Consider the following 14,450-nt stretch of genomic DNA (forward strand, 5'->3'; position numbering starts at 1 on the left):
TCTGATCGTGGACTCCGCTGAGGCGATTAGGGTTCCTGGGTTTGGTGGCGCGGTCTTCGCCCGGAACACGAGGGTCGTTTCTGGGATCTCCAGATATACCAGAGAAGAGCTGCGATTTAATCGAGAGATAGTAAGTTCCTTGCCTGTTGTTGGTGATTTTGTAGCCACTACTCGTCCTTTCTCGTGATGTTCTGACCTGAGATGATCTGCAAATTTACCTCGGCGTATTTCGAAACCAAGCCGGTCCAGGTCGAGGCGCGAAGGTGATCCTCGGGATTGCGCTGCCTTGCGGGACTCACTCAATCTGCTTCTAGACAACTTCTTCTCAAGCGCTGAAACCCATCACAGTGATTTTATCTCTGCATCGCTTCTCCTCAAGGTTAGCCCGGCCTTTATTCTGCAGTCTATTTCAATTGATAGCACAAAAAAATAAAATACATTTGATTATTACCAGTCACATAACGCCTGCCATCTTTTAAGGCATACAGAATAATACACATGAAATTCCCTCAACTTTTGTAAAATCATCATCACATATATATTGCTAATTTTCGTTACTACAATCTTCTCATCTAAACTAATCGGTTATGAATGGTTAGACTGATTGAATCTGGTGGAAAAGCATGTTGGCCCTTATCCTGGTGGTGTTTGCAAAACGTTAACGGTTGACTGAACTCCCCGCTTGATAAAATTATGGAAGTACCCTTCTAGACCCGATTTTGGGTTCATCGGCCCTACATATATCCCAATTGTCCAAAATTACTTAAAGCCTGAAACATTCAAAATACTCAGTTTTTGCAGAAATAGTTCTTTTTTTTTTCCTTGAAAACAGTTAAAAACTAGATTTTTCCAAATATCGATCTTGTTAGTCTATTCCCTTCAATGATCACATAAAACCTTTCATAGGCTATGGATTAGAATTGTCAAGAACAAAAATTTATCTTAACAGATTCAATTAGCTAGAAATTTTTGGATGTCCATAAAACCATTTTCCATTATATTGGCAATTTTAGTAATTTCTGGAAAAATGACAAAATTCAAATGCTTTCCAGAAATTATGAAAAATTCATGATTGTTTTTTTTTTTAGGTGCTGGTTACAATGGAAAACTTGAAAGTGAGCAAAGCTGCTGGTTTCAACGTACTTACACGTGTTTATTATGTGGACAATTTATAGGTGGACTTTGTCTTTGTGGATTGAATTAGAGAAACTCGTCATAAAGTGTGGTTTTTGTGGTTTTCATGCGATTTTACTGCTTACAGCAAAGACATGACTTTTATGTATCTATAGCATAGAAAATTACTGACCCACGATGGATACAATATGATTTATGCATGTTTGGGGTGGGAGGATAATGTAGCATTTACAGGAGTAAAAACGTCTTTGATAATAATATAATGGAAGATTCACAAGCCGATTGAGCCACATTTTTCTGTTTAACAAAATGGTTTTTAAGTGGATATGAACAGAAGTGGCCATTTCGTACTCTGGTCCAAATTGTGTGGCTTGACTAGGCTTGCCATCTGAAAACAATTTGATTGCTACCAGTCAATCAGCCTATCGTCTACCGGTTGATCAATAATAATTCAAGACTGTCGTCCAATCAATTTCTCACTTTATCTTTTGCATTAGGCCTCTCTCTTGCAGAACAATTGGAGACTAACATCTACTGATTATTCCTCACTTGTTTTCTCTGTTCTTTTCCCTCTTGAAAGTTCTCGCCCAGGCTTTTTACAGACTCCTCTCTCTCCATTCTCAGCCTATCTTCACATCTCAGCTCGTGGGAGATAATTGCTTTTTCATCTCTTATTAGCGTGCCGTTTCTATTGATTTGTCGCCTTGTTATTACAATAATCGGTTGAACTAAGTGTGTTCTGGGCCCTTTTTGTCTACTAGGGATGTGGGGTGGCTACTGAGTAGCAGAGGAGGGTCTCTTATTCTCTCTTTTGGAGTCGCTGTTGCCTGTTAACGAGGTAGGTCCCTAGCTTAGATTTGACTTCAATGAAAAAAGAAAGCCTTTATTTTTGACTTAAGATGTGGCTAATCCTATGATGGCCTTGCTGTCTGATTGTTAGGTGCATCGTAATTTAGTATTGATCTTTTGTTGAACTAGAACGAGTAGGTCTGCAAGCGCGCTACACTCTATTGCATGCAAAATTGCCACGTTTTGCTTGAATCCAAAGACCATTTTTTTATTCGTTGTGAGCTTTCTCTGTGTTTGAAGGTCCTAGATCAATTTAAAGAAAAATAAATCAAAAATAAAAGCAGGCTGGTTCAGGGTCAACTAGTTTGGTTCTCGGTTACAAAAATGGAGAACTGATTATTACAAAATAACCTGATTTTAAGTTTAGAACCTACTCATCCCAAAATCGATCATCCTAAGAGTAAGTCTTCTCTTAAGGAGATTTCATTCGACAATTTTACCTCCCTATAGGACACCTAGATGAGTAATATTCTGTTTTCTTCGAATTGTTGGACCATTAATCCTAGAAAGTATGTTCCCTTTCACCTCTAACTCATTTTCTCCCTTCTTTAGCAAGAAAAGAAAGAAAAAAAAAACTCGTTTTCTCCCTTCAAAGCTTTAAAAATTGATCGATTCTTTACTTGAAAAAAAGAAAAGTAAATGAGTAATAAAAGAATATGCTGAAAGTTTGTGCATTTTAACTATATTGCTACTTTTTACCTGCTCTCAACTAATGATAGTTTCAATCATCACAACATAGAACATACCAAATTCCATAGCATGATACTTAATTTTTTTACATGATATCCAATAGTAAGGAAAAAAAAAAAACTAGTTCGATCTTCTGACACACGCATGAAAACAATTAAATAAATCAAGCCATATGCGCATGTTAGGAGATTCATCTTGCTTTATATCACTCATTTCTTACACCTCTTTTGTTACAAAGAATAAATTCATTTTTCAAATATGTGATTAATCAATTTAACCTGACTTATCTCAAATTTAGCCGATAATCCTATTCTACTTCCATTTTATTGGATAAAAAAATCTTTTTGGTGATATTCTCAAGGTGGGTCCTCCAAAAAAATGCGGACAAGCACTGCACTCCATTGTTTCAAACCTTGGTCATCTCTGGATTTTCCTCAGCAGCTTCCTTTTACTTCCTTTCATCTCTTCTTCTTCTTCTTCCATTGAATCAATAACCTAATTTCTAATTTGTCAGACTAACATGGAGAAAGAAAAGATTGCATAAAACGAGAGCACAGTGGGAGCATCTGCAACTCTATTTGGTGCCATTTAACAAATTATAGCTCTATTTTACAAACAAGATATCAATCAATTTTTTAGATTTGGAAATTCAAAATTGAAAGGCTTGGTGATAACATACGGTTAAGAATAAGTTCATATTACATGGAATTGTAGCATGTGGTGCCGGTGTGGAATAGATAAAGGATAAATAACCACAAGCATTTTTGCTTATGTCTACCTCACATTTCCAACTTCATCAAGAATATGACAATTTTAAACAAAATTAAAATATATAATCACATCCACAATTACTAGCTCAGTCCTTTCTTGATGTCTTTCACACATTTGTAATTCTGTCCCAATTCAGTTATTATCTTTTGAATGGTTTATCGAATTCCGATTTTCAATAACCAAATAAAAACTGAACGTATGCTTGTATTTTTAATTGAATGCAATATACTTGTACACATATTCTAGTTCTTTATAGCCCAATTGAAAAATTAACGTACACATTACTCGTGAGTGGTTCAGGCCAACAAGTTTGACTTGAATAGAGTGAGGTCCCAAAGAAGATAAAAGGTGAGGACTAAAAGCATTTGCAATTGCTCCTAGTCAATCAATTACTAATTAATTAAAGATTTCACGTTTTTTTTTTTTTTTTTTTTTGGGATGGTAGCATATTCATGTTCATACTTGTTCATAGAAATTAGTTCATCGATCCTTTTATGCAGCAGAAAAGCATCTTTTGTTCCAACTTTTGCCCTTGGATTGCCATGCACAAAGAGCAGAATCAAAGAAAGAGGAAAATTGATAACACTTCAGTCCCTTATTAACTTTTAATTTGTGTTCATGAAGGTTTCTATGTGTCGCAAATTCATAATTCAAAAGCCTTTTGGATGCTACCTCTAAAGATCGCTGCTTCCTTCTAAAAGTAAGCACAGACACCTTCATTCCCTTCTTTTCTAAGCTTTTTCCTAAATTATCTTTTATTTTTTTGAATATTTCGCATACTTCTATTTTAGTTGGTTTATCGGCATTTCAAGAGCTGAATGATATGCCAACAAAATTGTAATACAAAAAGGACCTGGAAAAGAACTCAAGGACAGTGAACAAGTATTTCATATATCATTAGTAACTTAATACTAATGCGTTATGTTCATTTGGTGTCATTTAACAAATTATATCTCTATTTCGCAAGCAACATAACGATCAATAATTTAAATTTGAAATTTTGAAGTGAATAACTCAATTACATCATATCATAGATTCGTTTTATATAAAATTATTGGCATGTGGGGCCAGCACGAAATAAATAAGAGAGAAATGACGACCATTTGTTAATTCTCTACCTCGTATTTCCAACTTTATTAAGAAGATGACAATTTAAGATATAATTAAAATATGAAATTACCGAATTTGAACCAAAACATAAGAGAAGTGGAGCATCGAGGAACATTCACACAAAAAGAGAAAAGAACATTTTTATTATTATTATTATTATTTTTTGGGCGGGGGGGGAAGAGAGGAACGTATCAGCTTGTCAGCAATGGTCAGGTTTTTTTGGAGCAATAAGGCCAAGAGACCTGGTACATTTTTAGCAATTCTTTTTCTTTGTTCGGAAAAAAAAAATCAAGTGAAAGTTTCGTCGAGTGGTCCTTAAACTGCGATAATTTAGAGACTTTGGACATTTTTTTCATTGTTTTTGTCAGCAATCATGTTACTAAACATACAGCCAACAATTCATGTTGTGTCATATTAATTGTGTCATGTCGAGTTAGGGTATAACATGAATATGGCAAAACCCGAACAAGACATGTTTAGTAAACGTGTGGAGCTGTCAAAAATACAAAAACAATACTTTCAATAAAGTAGGTTAGACAAAACGACACGACAAATGAGATTATTAAATGTGTCACCATATGAAATGTCAACACGATACAATGCAATATGCTAACTTGTACACATGCAAAAAGATACCACACATTGCATTACATGTAAAGCAAAGATCAAAATTGCTTCCCGTGATATTCTAACTACAAGTGGGATGCAGCCTTTTGTAATAATATTAATCCTATTTAAGAGCCATAAAATTTTATTACCCAAAAAGCCCTAAATTTTGAACATACTAAAGCCATAAATTTAAAAATCTAAAAATTAAGAACGAAAAAACAAGCAGTCCATGAAAGAAGAGAGGGAAAGTTAAAATTCCTCGAAATATGTTTGGATAAATGATGTAAATGGAACTTAATTTCATTGATAGACTTAATTATCATTCATTCTATCCATCCTTTCAAAAAGGAAGTAAGGCCGATTTTAGAAGAAAAGTGCAAGTTTTGCATTTCCCCTCTTTTCTATACACTTTTAGAAAGAAATTAAATGTGGGCCCCAAAGGAAGTATATCCCTTTCGTTTAGAATCATTTTCGGCGGCTTCCTCCATAATTTAAACAGTTGAGCAATTGAAAATTTTTCCTCAGATTAATATTTTAGTTCTAGTTAATTTTACATGTGAGCAATGCCTAAAACTTGAAACCCACCAAATTAAAAACGTGATTGATGGAAATTTCCTCCAATTAAAAAAGTGTATGCATCTAGAGGATGAGGTTTATCAAGCAACAATTACATGACACTACGTTAGTTTGGCCAATGGAAATGGGATTAGACAGAAGAGGTTGTGACAATGAGGTGGTGGAGATAGTTACGGTTGTTTAGAAAAATGCTTATGTGATCGTCTTAATCTATTGTGAAAATAACGGCTTATTTGTAGCCAAAAAACAATTAAAAAATAATTAAAAATTGTTGTGGAGGCCACTTCTTCAAAAATTTGTGGCTTACAACATACGGTTACTCTCACAGTAGCCTAAAGATTGGTATGTTGACAAAGCTCGGTTGTTTCTATATTTGGCTAAAAATAATTGGAGTAAGGTCTAAGATTACGATAAGGATTAAGTATAGAGTGAGCTTATATTCGGAGGAAGATGCTTCCATGGATTATCCTACATAATTTCAATATCTTAGGTGTGAATTGAAAGAATTAGTCTTTAAATATCACAGACGTGCGTGAAGTTATGTGGTTGTTCAAATGTGTTTTAATGAAGTCGATTAATTATACTTCAATCCTTTTAAATATGTGTTTCAATTTTTGAATGTGTATAAACTATGTGTTTTTGAACAAGTAAATGAAGTGGGCTTTTTGGGGCCATTGCCACCGAATCTTCCACAGTGAAACGACGTGAGCTTACTTAACCGAAAGCCTTGTCTTCATCACCTATCGCTTTCTCAAGAACACAAACCTTCATCAGCATTGCTTAGGGGAGAAATTAAGGTGCACGTTATTCTGAGTGGACCAAGCCAACAATCTTGACTTGACTAGAGGGTGAGCTCCAAAAGAAGATAAGGCAAGGATTACAAGCATTTGCAGAAAAAGCATATTTCCTTGTTCATCAATCCTTTAAAGCAACAGAAAAAGCATCTTTTTGTTTCAACTTTCCCTCTCTCAGATCGTGATGGACACAAGGCAAAGAAAGAGAGTAGAGGAAGAGGGCACTGAAGGAGCATCCACTTCTTCATTCATCTCTCGGGCACCCATAGATGTAGGTAGCAATCAATACGATGTGTTCTTGAGCTTTAGAGGCTTGGATACCCGTAAAGGATTCACTGATTGCCTCTATCACAGTCTAGTCAAGGCAGGTACTGTACCGTGTTGCGTGTTTAGGGACGAGAACAGCATCCCAATTGGTGAGGAATTTGGTCCAGAGATTCTCAATGCCATCGCACAGTCTAAGATTTCGATCCTCGTTATTTCCGAAAATTATGCTTCGAGCAAATGGTGCCTCCATGAACTCGTTCATATCATGGACCGCAAGAAGAAGCGCATCACATATAGTGTTACCTATATTTTACAAAGTTGCCCCATCGGATGTGCGGCATCTAAAAGGAAATTTTGGAAATGCCTTCCATTCGAGGCGGGAGTGTTTTGGTGAGAAGGATATCCAGGAATGGCAACGAGCACTTAATGAAGTTAGTTACTTAAATGGATGGGAATCTGACAAATTCAACAATGGGTACTTCACTGAACTTTTCTATTTTTGATAAGTTTATTTTCTTCTTTAGGTAGAACCGATGAAATGCGGATCAATCACTTTCACTGCAAGCTCAGAAAAGATCCCTAAGATGTCCCAATAAACAAAGATAATGACTTGAAGACAACAAACACCGGTACTCCCTAAGGTGTCCTTGGAAACTAAACCAACAACAAGAAAAACCAAAGCATCCCATAGTGCCCAAGAATTTTACATTTTCCTCCGGTATAGAGCGAAAAACAAAGAAATGACGATTCCTACAGCCAATAGCATCAATCACTAAACAATAGGCTTATAAATGACTCAAATGCTTAGTCTTCCGAATCTTGATCACCGCCAGATAAAATTGACCTCTTATTGCCAAGAAGGGTTAGCGCAGTTGATAAGGATCAATTACTTTGCATAGACTATGTCTAGGTTCATAATCTTTGATTGTTTTTGTTGTTTGACAGGCACGAGGGAGAATTAATAGAACATGTTGTCGAAACTGTTATAAGCAAGTTACAGGAAGATTTTCAACTAAATGTGCCTCAACAACTAGTTGGATGTGATGGTCCTATGAAGGAAATTATGAATTGGATAGACAGTCCTTCCGTCAATGCTCGAATGATTGGAATTTATGGCATGGGTGGGATAGGCAAGACAACTCTTGCCAAGTGCATCTACAATCAACTCTTGAATAAATTTGGACATGTCAGCTTCCTTCCAGATGTTCGAGAAACTGTTAGGCAAAGGGGGATTACATATCTACAGAGTCAACTAATATCGGATATACTACAAAGCAAAAGTCAAGTGTCTAGAATTGATGATGGAATTAATATAATCAAATCTAAATTTAGAGGAAAAAAGGTTCTCGTTCTTCTGGATGATATAGATGACAAGATTCATCTTGATGCATTGGCTAAGAAACGTGATTGGTTTATGGCAGGAAGTTTGATCATTGTTACCACTAGGAATGAAGCCATTCTTGATCAATCTGAATTCGAGGTAGACTACAAGTATAGATTGAATGAATTGGATGAGGTGCATGCTTTGCTTTTATTTAACAGACATGCATTTCGTAAGGACCATTCTCCAAGGGACTTTAAAGATATATCTGGTGATATTATATCCACCATGGGTGGGCTTCCCTTGGCTCTTCAAGTTGTAGGTTCTTACTTGTATAAAAAAATGAATCGAAAAGTATGGGAAGATGTGCGGAAGCAATTAAAAAACCAACCACATAGAGATGTCCAAAAAATATTGCAAATAAGTTATGATGCATTAGAAGATGGACATAAGCAGATTTTTCTCGACATTGCTTGTTTCTTTATTGGCAAAACGAGCAAATATGCCCTTATTGGCGAAATGAGCGAAGACGCCCTTATTGGCGAAATGAGGGAATACGCCGAAATAATCAAATACGCCATGTACATGTGGAAGGACTGTGGGTTTTATCCAAGTCAAGGTATTGAAGAGTTGAAGTTGAGGTGCTTAATTAAAATTGGAGATGATGGTACATTTTGAGATGCATGATCAACTAAGAGATCTTGGAAGGAGCATTTTTTGCCAAGGACAATCGCTTGAGCTTGAGAAACGTACTGGACCATGGGACAATGACTATAAGGGAGTCCCAAGAGTAATAAGACAAAAGAGGTAAAATATGGCACTCCCTTCATTTTCTCTCCCTCTTACTTTAATATATTTAATATGGTGTATTCTAATTTCTCGTCTAGCATGAACAAATGCTCTTACTTTCTAGGAAAAAAAGAATCGATACATCCACTTATGTCCATCGTAGATTAGATGTGATAGCTAAATAAATTATAAGTATCTCAAGGATGAAAAAGTTATATCATTTGATTAGATTTCATTGATATGAATTACGTTTGTTGAATTTTGATTGACAATCAATTTAAGATCCTTTTACTACAATTTTGCTCTATAAAACTTATTTACTAAAAGCATGCCATTGTCATATCTAGTTGAAAATATTGATAATCTGAAGGACTACAAGAATGAATTTAGATGAAGTATAAACATCATAGATCATATAAATGAAGATTTCTAGGTTAAAAGGAAAAAAAAGAAAGATAGTATGTGCCAATTACAATAACTGATAATTAATTCAAAACAATAAGATTGGAAAAAATTTCACACTTATGACATGTGCTTGCTTTCTAGTATGGCCGAATGTATTGGGGGCTCTTGGGATTCAGGAATCCAATGTTTGATATCATTTTCTCTATTTTGATTTTGAAGATATCGGTCCCTCTATTAGTTATATCTATCTCTTTTCATTCTTATTTCCTCTTAATAGATGAGATAGCAAAAATCCGCATAAAAATATTTTTAGGAAGATCTTACTGGTTTTTAAAGTTTTATCCCGTTGACTTGTAGCGCATTCTCCCTCTTTCGCATATCTTCACTCCTTCTTATAATAACAGACAACGAAAGATGCTAGGCACACTCTTATTTGCTCATTTCATGGATTAGGTTAGGCGTATGATAAAGAGTGGATTCTCTTGTAACAAACATTTCTATCCGCTATAAGTTGTTTTACATTATTTATTTTTTTAGGGACAATGCCTCTTTTGTGCCAGAAACGTCTAGACTGACTTGACTATTTATAAAATAAATAAATAAATAAAAAGAAAACTTGACCAATTAGCGGAAATGTCATGCTTATTATTATATCCATACCCTTGTCTTCATGATATATGATTTTCAGCATGAAGCAAATTTTTTCAACTATGTTTTATCTTTTACTTAAATTATCAATGTTCATGTCATTTTATTATTATATATTGTCCATTTGAGATGCCTCGTAGGCTCGTGGCTGATCAAAGGCGAGGAATTAACCCTAGCAATTAACCAAGAGATGGGCAAACAAAACAGCTTTACATTCTTGATATAATTCGAAATAGTTCATTCCTATGATTCAATTTCACTCTTTGGTTGATCCAGTAACTTCTTAACATTAGCAAAAAGAGCACACCATACGGGTGTTTGAAAAATGAAAAAAAAAAAAAAAAAAAAAAAGGGCAAATCTGTTTTGAATAGACAAAATTGCTGAAATATGATAATTAGTGTGGGAAAAAATTAAATGATTGTACAATTCGAGAGATTTTTATTTAACTTTGAAAAATGAAATACTTATGGAACTAATTTCCAATTGTCTTGACTATTTCAAATATTATCATGTCTATTCTGTTATATCCAATTTGTTTAGTTCATTTTGGTGAAATATATGCGAATTGCACGGAAGCTTTTGACGAAAATTTGAGGTTTGAAATCCCCTTTCCATACAGTAGATCTTTTTAATGTAATATATAGTATAGATCAAGGTACAAGTGAAAATGATGAAAGATAGCGTGGGACGATGATTACAACAATTTAGTGACTTTTCCAACGAATTGACTAAAGAGAAATTATACCCATTGCATTTCATTGGTTAATATGTAAAGCAGAGATAACAACAAACGTGTCAAACCATAAAAGTGAATTACTGAATTCCTAACCAATTGAACTTTTGGGGGAAAATATAGGTATTATTATGAAAGTCAATCAAAGCCATAAAAGGGATTTTTTTTTTTCACCATCTTCAACTGATTAAATGATCTGTTTAAGTAGGAAAAAAAAAAAAAAATGATCTGTTTAAGTAGGAAAGTTAAACAGTACGTTTTGATTTATAAGATGCAAAAAGAAACAATGCCATTCTTATGGAAACGGACATATGACGATTAAACAATGTCACCACGTCACTTTTTAGTTAATCGGTTCATTTTTTTAGTTACTCTGAGAGCAACTTTTTTTTTTTTTCAATCCCTGTTAAAATTGCTCACCAATGTCACCATGTCACTTTTTAAACATAACGTTTCAGTTTTCAAAGAAATGATTCAAGATTTTTTAGATATCTTCTAAAGATATTTAAGATATTTCCTTTGATTTTTTATATCTATTTTGATTATACATATCTACTTTGATTTCTTTTGATTTCCTTAAATGGTCCTAGCCATGTAATCTTTTCTATATATCAAAATATATTGAAAATTCCCCATTTTTTTCTCTTCCGCATTATTACATTTAACTAATGAAATCAAAATCAAGTGCTTCCTTAGCCACTTACAGGTGGCCCACGGGCATCCTTTAACAAATTCTTTTGAGAAATTATACACATGAAAATTTACAAGTAAACAATTGTATTTTGTAAAATGGTTTCATGTATTTTGTCTTAAATAAAAGTCCAACTACACGTGCTGCAAAATTAAAAAAGGGAAAAAGATAAAACATTAAGGTGCATTTGCCTTAGTTGTTTTAAAGCAATGACTACTTTTTTTTTTTTTTTTTTTCACATCATTTGTTCAATTTTCGAAAGGTCGGCAAAAATAAAAATCAAATGTGAGTTCACGTGTCCATATTTTTATACGGAAAGGATGGGAAGGTTACAGATCGTGCAAGTCCAAGATTTCAAAAAGCAAAAACTAAAAATTTAAAAACTCGCAGAGACCCATCTACGACATGTTGAGGGCACCTGCAAGCGACACCTCCTGCTTCTACGACATTTTGAGGGCAGCTGCAAGCGGAACTTCCAACGACAAACTCCTTTATGAAGTGAGATGGCTTGAGTGGGAAGTCTTTGGAAGCAATTCGTATCTTCCGCCCTTCAATTTGCATCTACCGAAATTATCGGTGCTGATGTTATGGGGCAGCGGCTTCACACAGGATTGGAAAGAATGGAGTTCATTCATGGTAAGATTGGGAAAAGGAGACATTCTCTTTGCGATTTTAGGGTTTTTTTTTTTTTTTTTCAACCGATCAACTCCTCCTTTGATGGCTTATTCTCCTTTTGTATCAGGCGTCAAAGCGGCTCAAAATTCTCGTGTTTAAATATTCCCCTAATTTAAGAAGTACTCCTGATCTGTCGGCTTTCACACAGTTGAAGATTCTCAAATTCAGCGGATGTTGGGAATTGGAGCATCTCCACCCTTCTATTGGCAAACTCACGACTGTGAGCATCTTCTATTGGCAAACTCACGAGCCTCGTTTCCTTAGATTTGAGTCACTGTGAGCATCTCAAGGAGCTACCACAGGAGGTGGGCGAATTAAAAGATTTAGAAGAACTTTATTTAGCTGGCACTGCTATTACAGAGATTCCTACGTTTATTGGTTCTCTGAGGAAGCTGAAGAAATTGGTTGCCCGATGTATTGTTACTCACTGAGAGAAATCCCTAGCTCAATTGGGGATTTACAGAATTTGCAACATCTTGACTTGATTGTTCTGCAATCGAAAAGCTTCCCAGTGCTATTGGTTCTCTGAGGAAGCTGGAGAAACTGAGTGGTTGTAGGTCGCTGAGAGAAATCCCTAGCTCAATTGGGGATTTACAGAATTTGCAACATCTTGACTTGAAAGTCTGGGATCGAAAAACTTCCAAGTGAAATCTGTGACTTGCCTTCCCTCCAGATTCTTGATATAGGTGACACGTCGATATCTGACCTACCAGAAAGCATCCGGAATCTTTCTTCTCTCCAATCCCTTCAACTATATGGCTGTAACAAGCTCTGCTCGCTGCCAGAGCTTCCTTTGGGCTTAACGAATCTGGCGGTCTGTTGTCAGAGTCCCACGTTGCCACAGCTTTCTAGCCTAATCCACCTAAAAGAACTCTATCTTGACCATTGCCATCTACTTGAAGACATCCCTGAGCTTTCCTCAAGACTCTTGAAACTCACTATTTTCAAGTGTGATAAGCTGAGATTGCTTAAGCTCGACCGATTCAAGTACTTGGAAGACTTTACAATGGCACGTTGCACTTTCATTAAGAGATTGGACCTTTCATGTTTAAAGCATCTGAAAAAATTATGGGTTGAGCATTGCGATAACCTAGTCGAAATTCAAGGCCCTGACGGGGCAAAGTTCTCGGAACCGTTGGATTTTATGGGATGCAAATCAATGGAGACTTTACCAGATTTGAATGCATGTCAGAGGTTACGACGTGTAGAAGTTAAAAATTGCAAGAAACTTACTCAGCTTCGGGGATTTGAAAAGTTGGATATAAATGATATAGATATATGGGATACTAGTGGCTGCGACTCATTGGAAAGTACGGGCCCCTTTGATAATTATGAACAATAGCTGTCTTTTGACTCATGGAGTGATGCTTCCTCAACAGAGGTAAATAAACAGCGACAATCATTTTTCTTCTGAGATTCATGACCTACTTTTCATTGCCATCTTCTTTTGACAAGAAGTTTTCCATAACAGGGTTCTGTACTTTCCTAAATTGCTAGTCTTACATAATTGAAGGAGTGGGGGAGTTGGTCATAGAAGCTGACATGATGCTTCAGCCAAGATCAAAATGTAGACCCAAATGTCAATAGAAGACATTTGGTCATCTAATAAGACTCTTCATCCTTCAAACGGCCAGGGTGAGCAAATAGACTAATACTTTTCTTGAAGCTCTATTTTTTGAGAATGATTTGCTCCACACGGTGTATCTAGTTAATTGATTTCGGAAATTCTGGATTTGCCTGCATATATTGCTATTTTGGTTATGTTATTGCAATGTTTTTCATTTATCCATCCATTGGCAGCTTTTTTAGACTTCTAACAGATGAGCGACTTGTGAGGCAAGGATGAAAACATCAAACCTACGTAAACAAGAATTCCTTGTTACAGTTCCCCTCTCGGTGAACTAGGATTTGAAGTTTTCACCTAAAGGCCAATGATCTTCCGTTACTCAATACTGTCAACTACGCCCAGAATATCCCGATGTCCAAAAGTACATAATTTCTTCCTAAAAATCCTTGGTCATTTTGAGTTCCTTCGTGTCAAACTTGACTAATGGCAGATGTCCTGTTTGGGACAAACGCCTTTCGGTTTTTCATGATGAACGAAAACCCTGTCAAGTTTCTTAATGTTCCCTTGATGTTCCTCTTGAACCTCCTAGAAGAGCATCAATTCCCAGTAAGTATGATGAAATGAGCTAAAATTAAATATAAGGTTGAAGTGTTTTTGTTCAGTGAAAAAAAAAAAAATGTTAAAAGTAGTTTTGACTAGTCTGTCATGTATGAATGTGGACCAGCTTAACATTACCAGTGGTCAAACTGTTGTTTTGAAAGATTATCAAGCAAGGTAAATGGGTGCTGCTTCTATGACAGGTTTGGTTGGTCTATGTAAT

General features: G+C 35.5%; 3 protein-coding genes across 9 annotated transcripts in view; all 3 read left to right on the top strand.

The window, feature by feature from the left end:
• Positions 1–14,450, top strand: part of LOC104429400 (toll/interleukin-1 receptor-like protein) — a 74,352-nt gene that overhangs the window by 37,400 nt on the left and 22,502 nt on the right. The gene's annotated exons all lie outside the window — the stretch shown is intronic.
• On the top strand, positions 250–10,298 carry LOC104429457 (disease resistance protein RUN1-like). Of its 7 annotated transcripts, none has more exons than XM_039305601.1 (5): positions 250–379; positions 1,896–1,972; positions 4,069–4,144; positions 6,388–7,275; positions 7,746–10,298. In XM_039305601.1, exons 4-5 carry the CDS (start codon positions 6,977–6,979, stop codon positions 8,797–8,799), a joined length of 1,353 nt encoding a protein of 450 aa, XP_039161535.1. In that variant the 5' UTR covers positions 250–379; positions 1,896–1,972; positions 4,069–4,144; positions 6,388–6,976; the 3' UTR covers positions 8,800–10,298. The 7 variants fall into 7 exon arrangements, with proteins under 7 accessions (XP_039161535.1, XP_039161542.1, XP_039161538.1 ...); XM_039305608.1 differs by having other exon boundaries at positions 6,397–7,275; XM_039305604.1 differs by having other exon boundaries at positions 6,435–7,275.
• LOC104432375 (disease resistance protein RPV1-like) lies at positions 11,607–12,711 on the top strand. The gene is made up of 3 exons (XM_039306963.1): positions 11,607–12,024; positions 12,131–12,283; positions 12,568–12,711. The coding sequence occupies exons 1-3, from the start codon at positions 11,794–11,796 to the stop codon at positions 12,709–12,711; spliced, it is 528 nt and encodes a 175-aa protein (XP_039162897.1). The 5' UTR covers positions 11,607–11,793.

Source organism: Eucalyptus grandis, chromosome 2 (assembly GCF_016545825.1).
Source record: "Eucalyptus grandis isolate ANBG69807.140 chromosome 2, ASM1654582v1, whole genome shotgun sequence".
Classification (NCBI taxonomy): Eukaryota; Viridiplantae; Streptophyta; class Magnoliopsida; order Myrtales; family Myrtaceae; genus Eucalyptus; species Eucalyptus grandis.

Coding starts and splice junctions, on each gene's coding strand:
- LOC104429457 (XM_039305601.1), top strand. CDS start 6,977: ATGCCATCGCACAGTCTAAGATTTCGATCCTCGTTATTTCCGAAAATT. Junction 7,276..7,745: donor TCTGACAAATTCAACAATGG/GTACTTCACTGA, acceptor GTTGTTTGACAG/GCACGAGGGAGAATTAATAG.
- LOC104432375 (XM_039306963.1), top strand. CDS start 11,794: ATGTTGAGGGCACCTGCAAGCGACACCTCCTGCTTCTACGACATTTTG. Junction 12,025..12,130: donor AAGAATGGAGTTCATTCATG/GTAAGATTGGGA, acceptor CTTTTGTATCAG/GCGTCAAAGCGGCTCAAAAT. Junction 12,284..12,567: donor CTATTGGCAAACTCACGACT/GTGAGCATCTTC, acceptor GCAATCGAAAAG/CTTCCCAGTGCTATTGGTTC.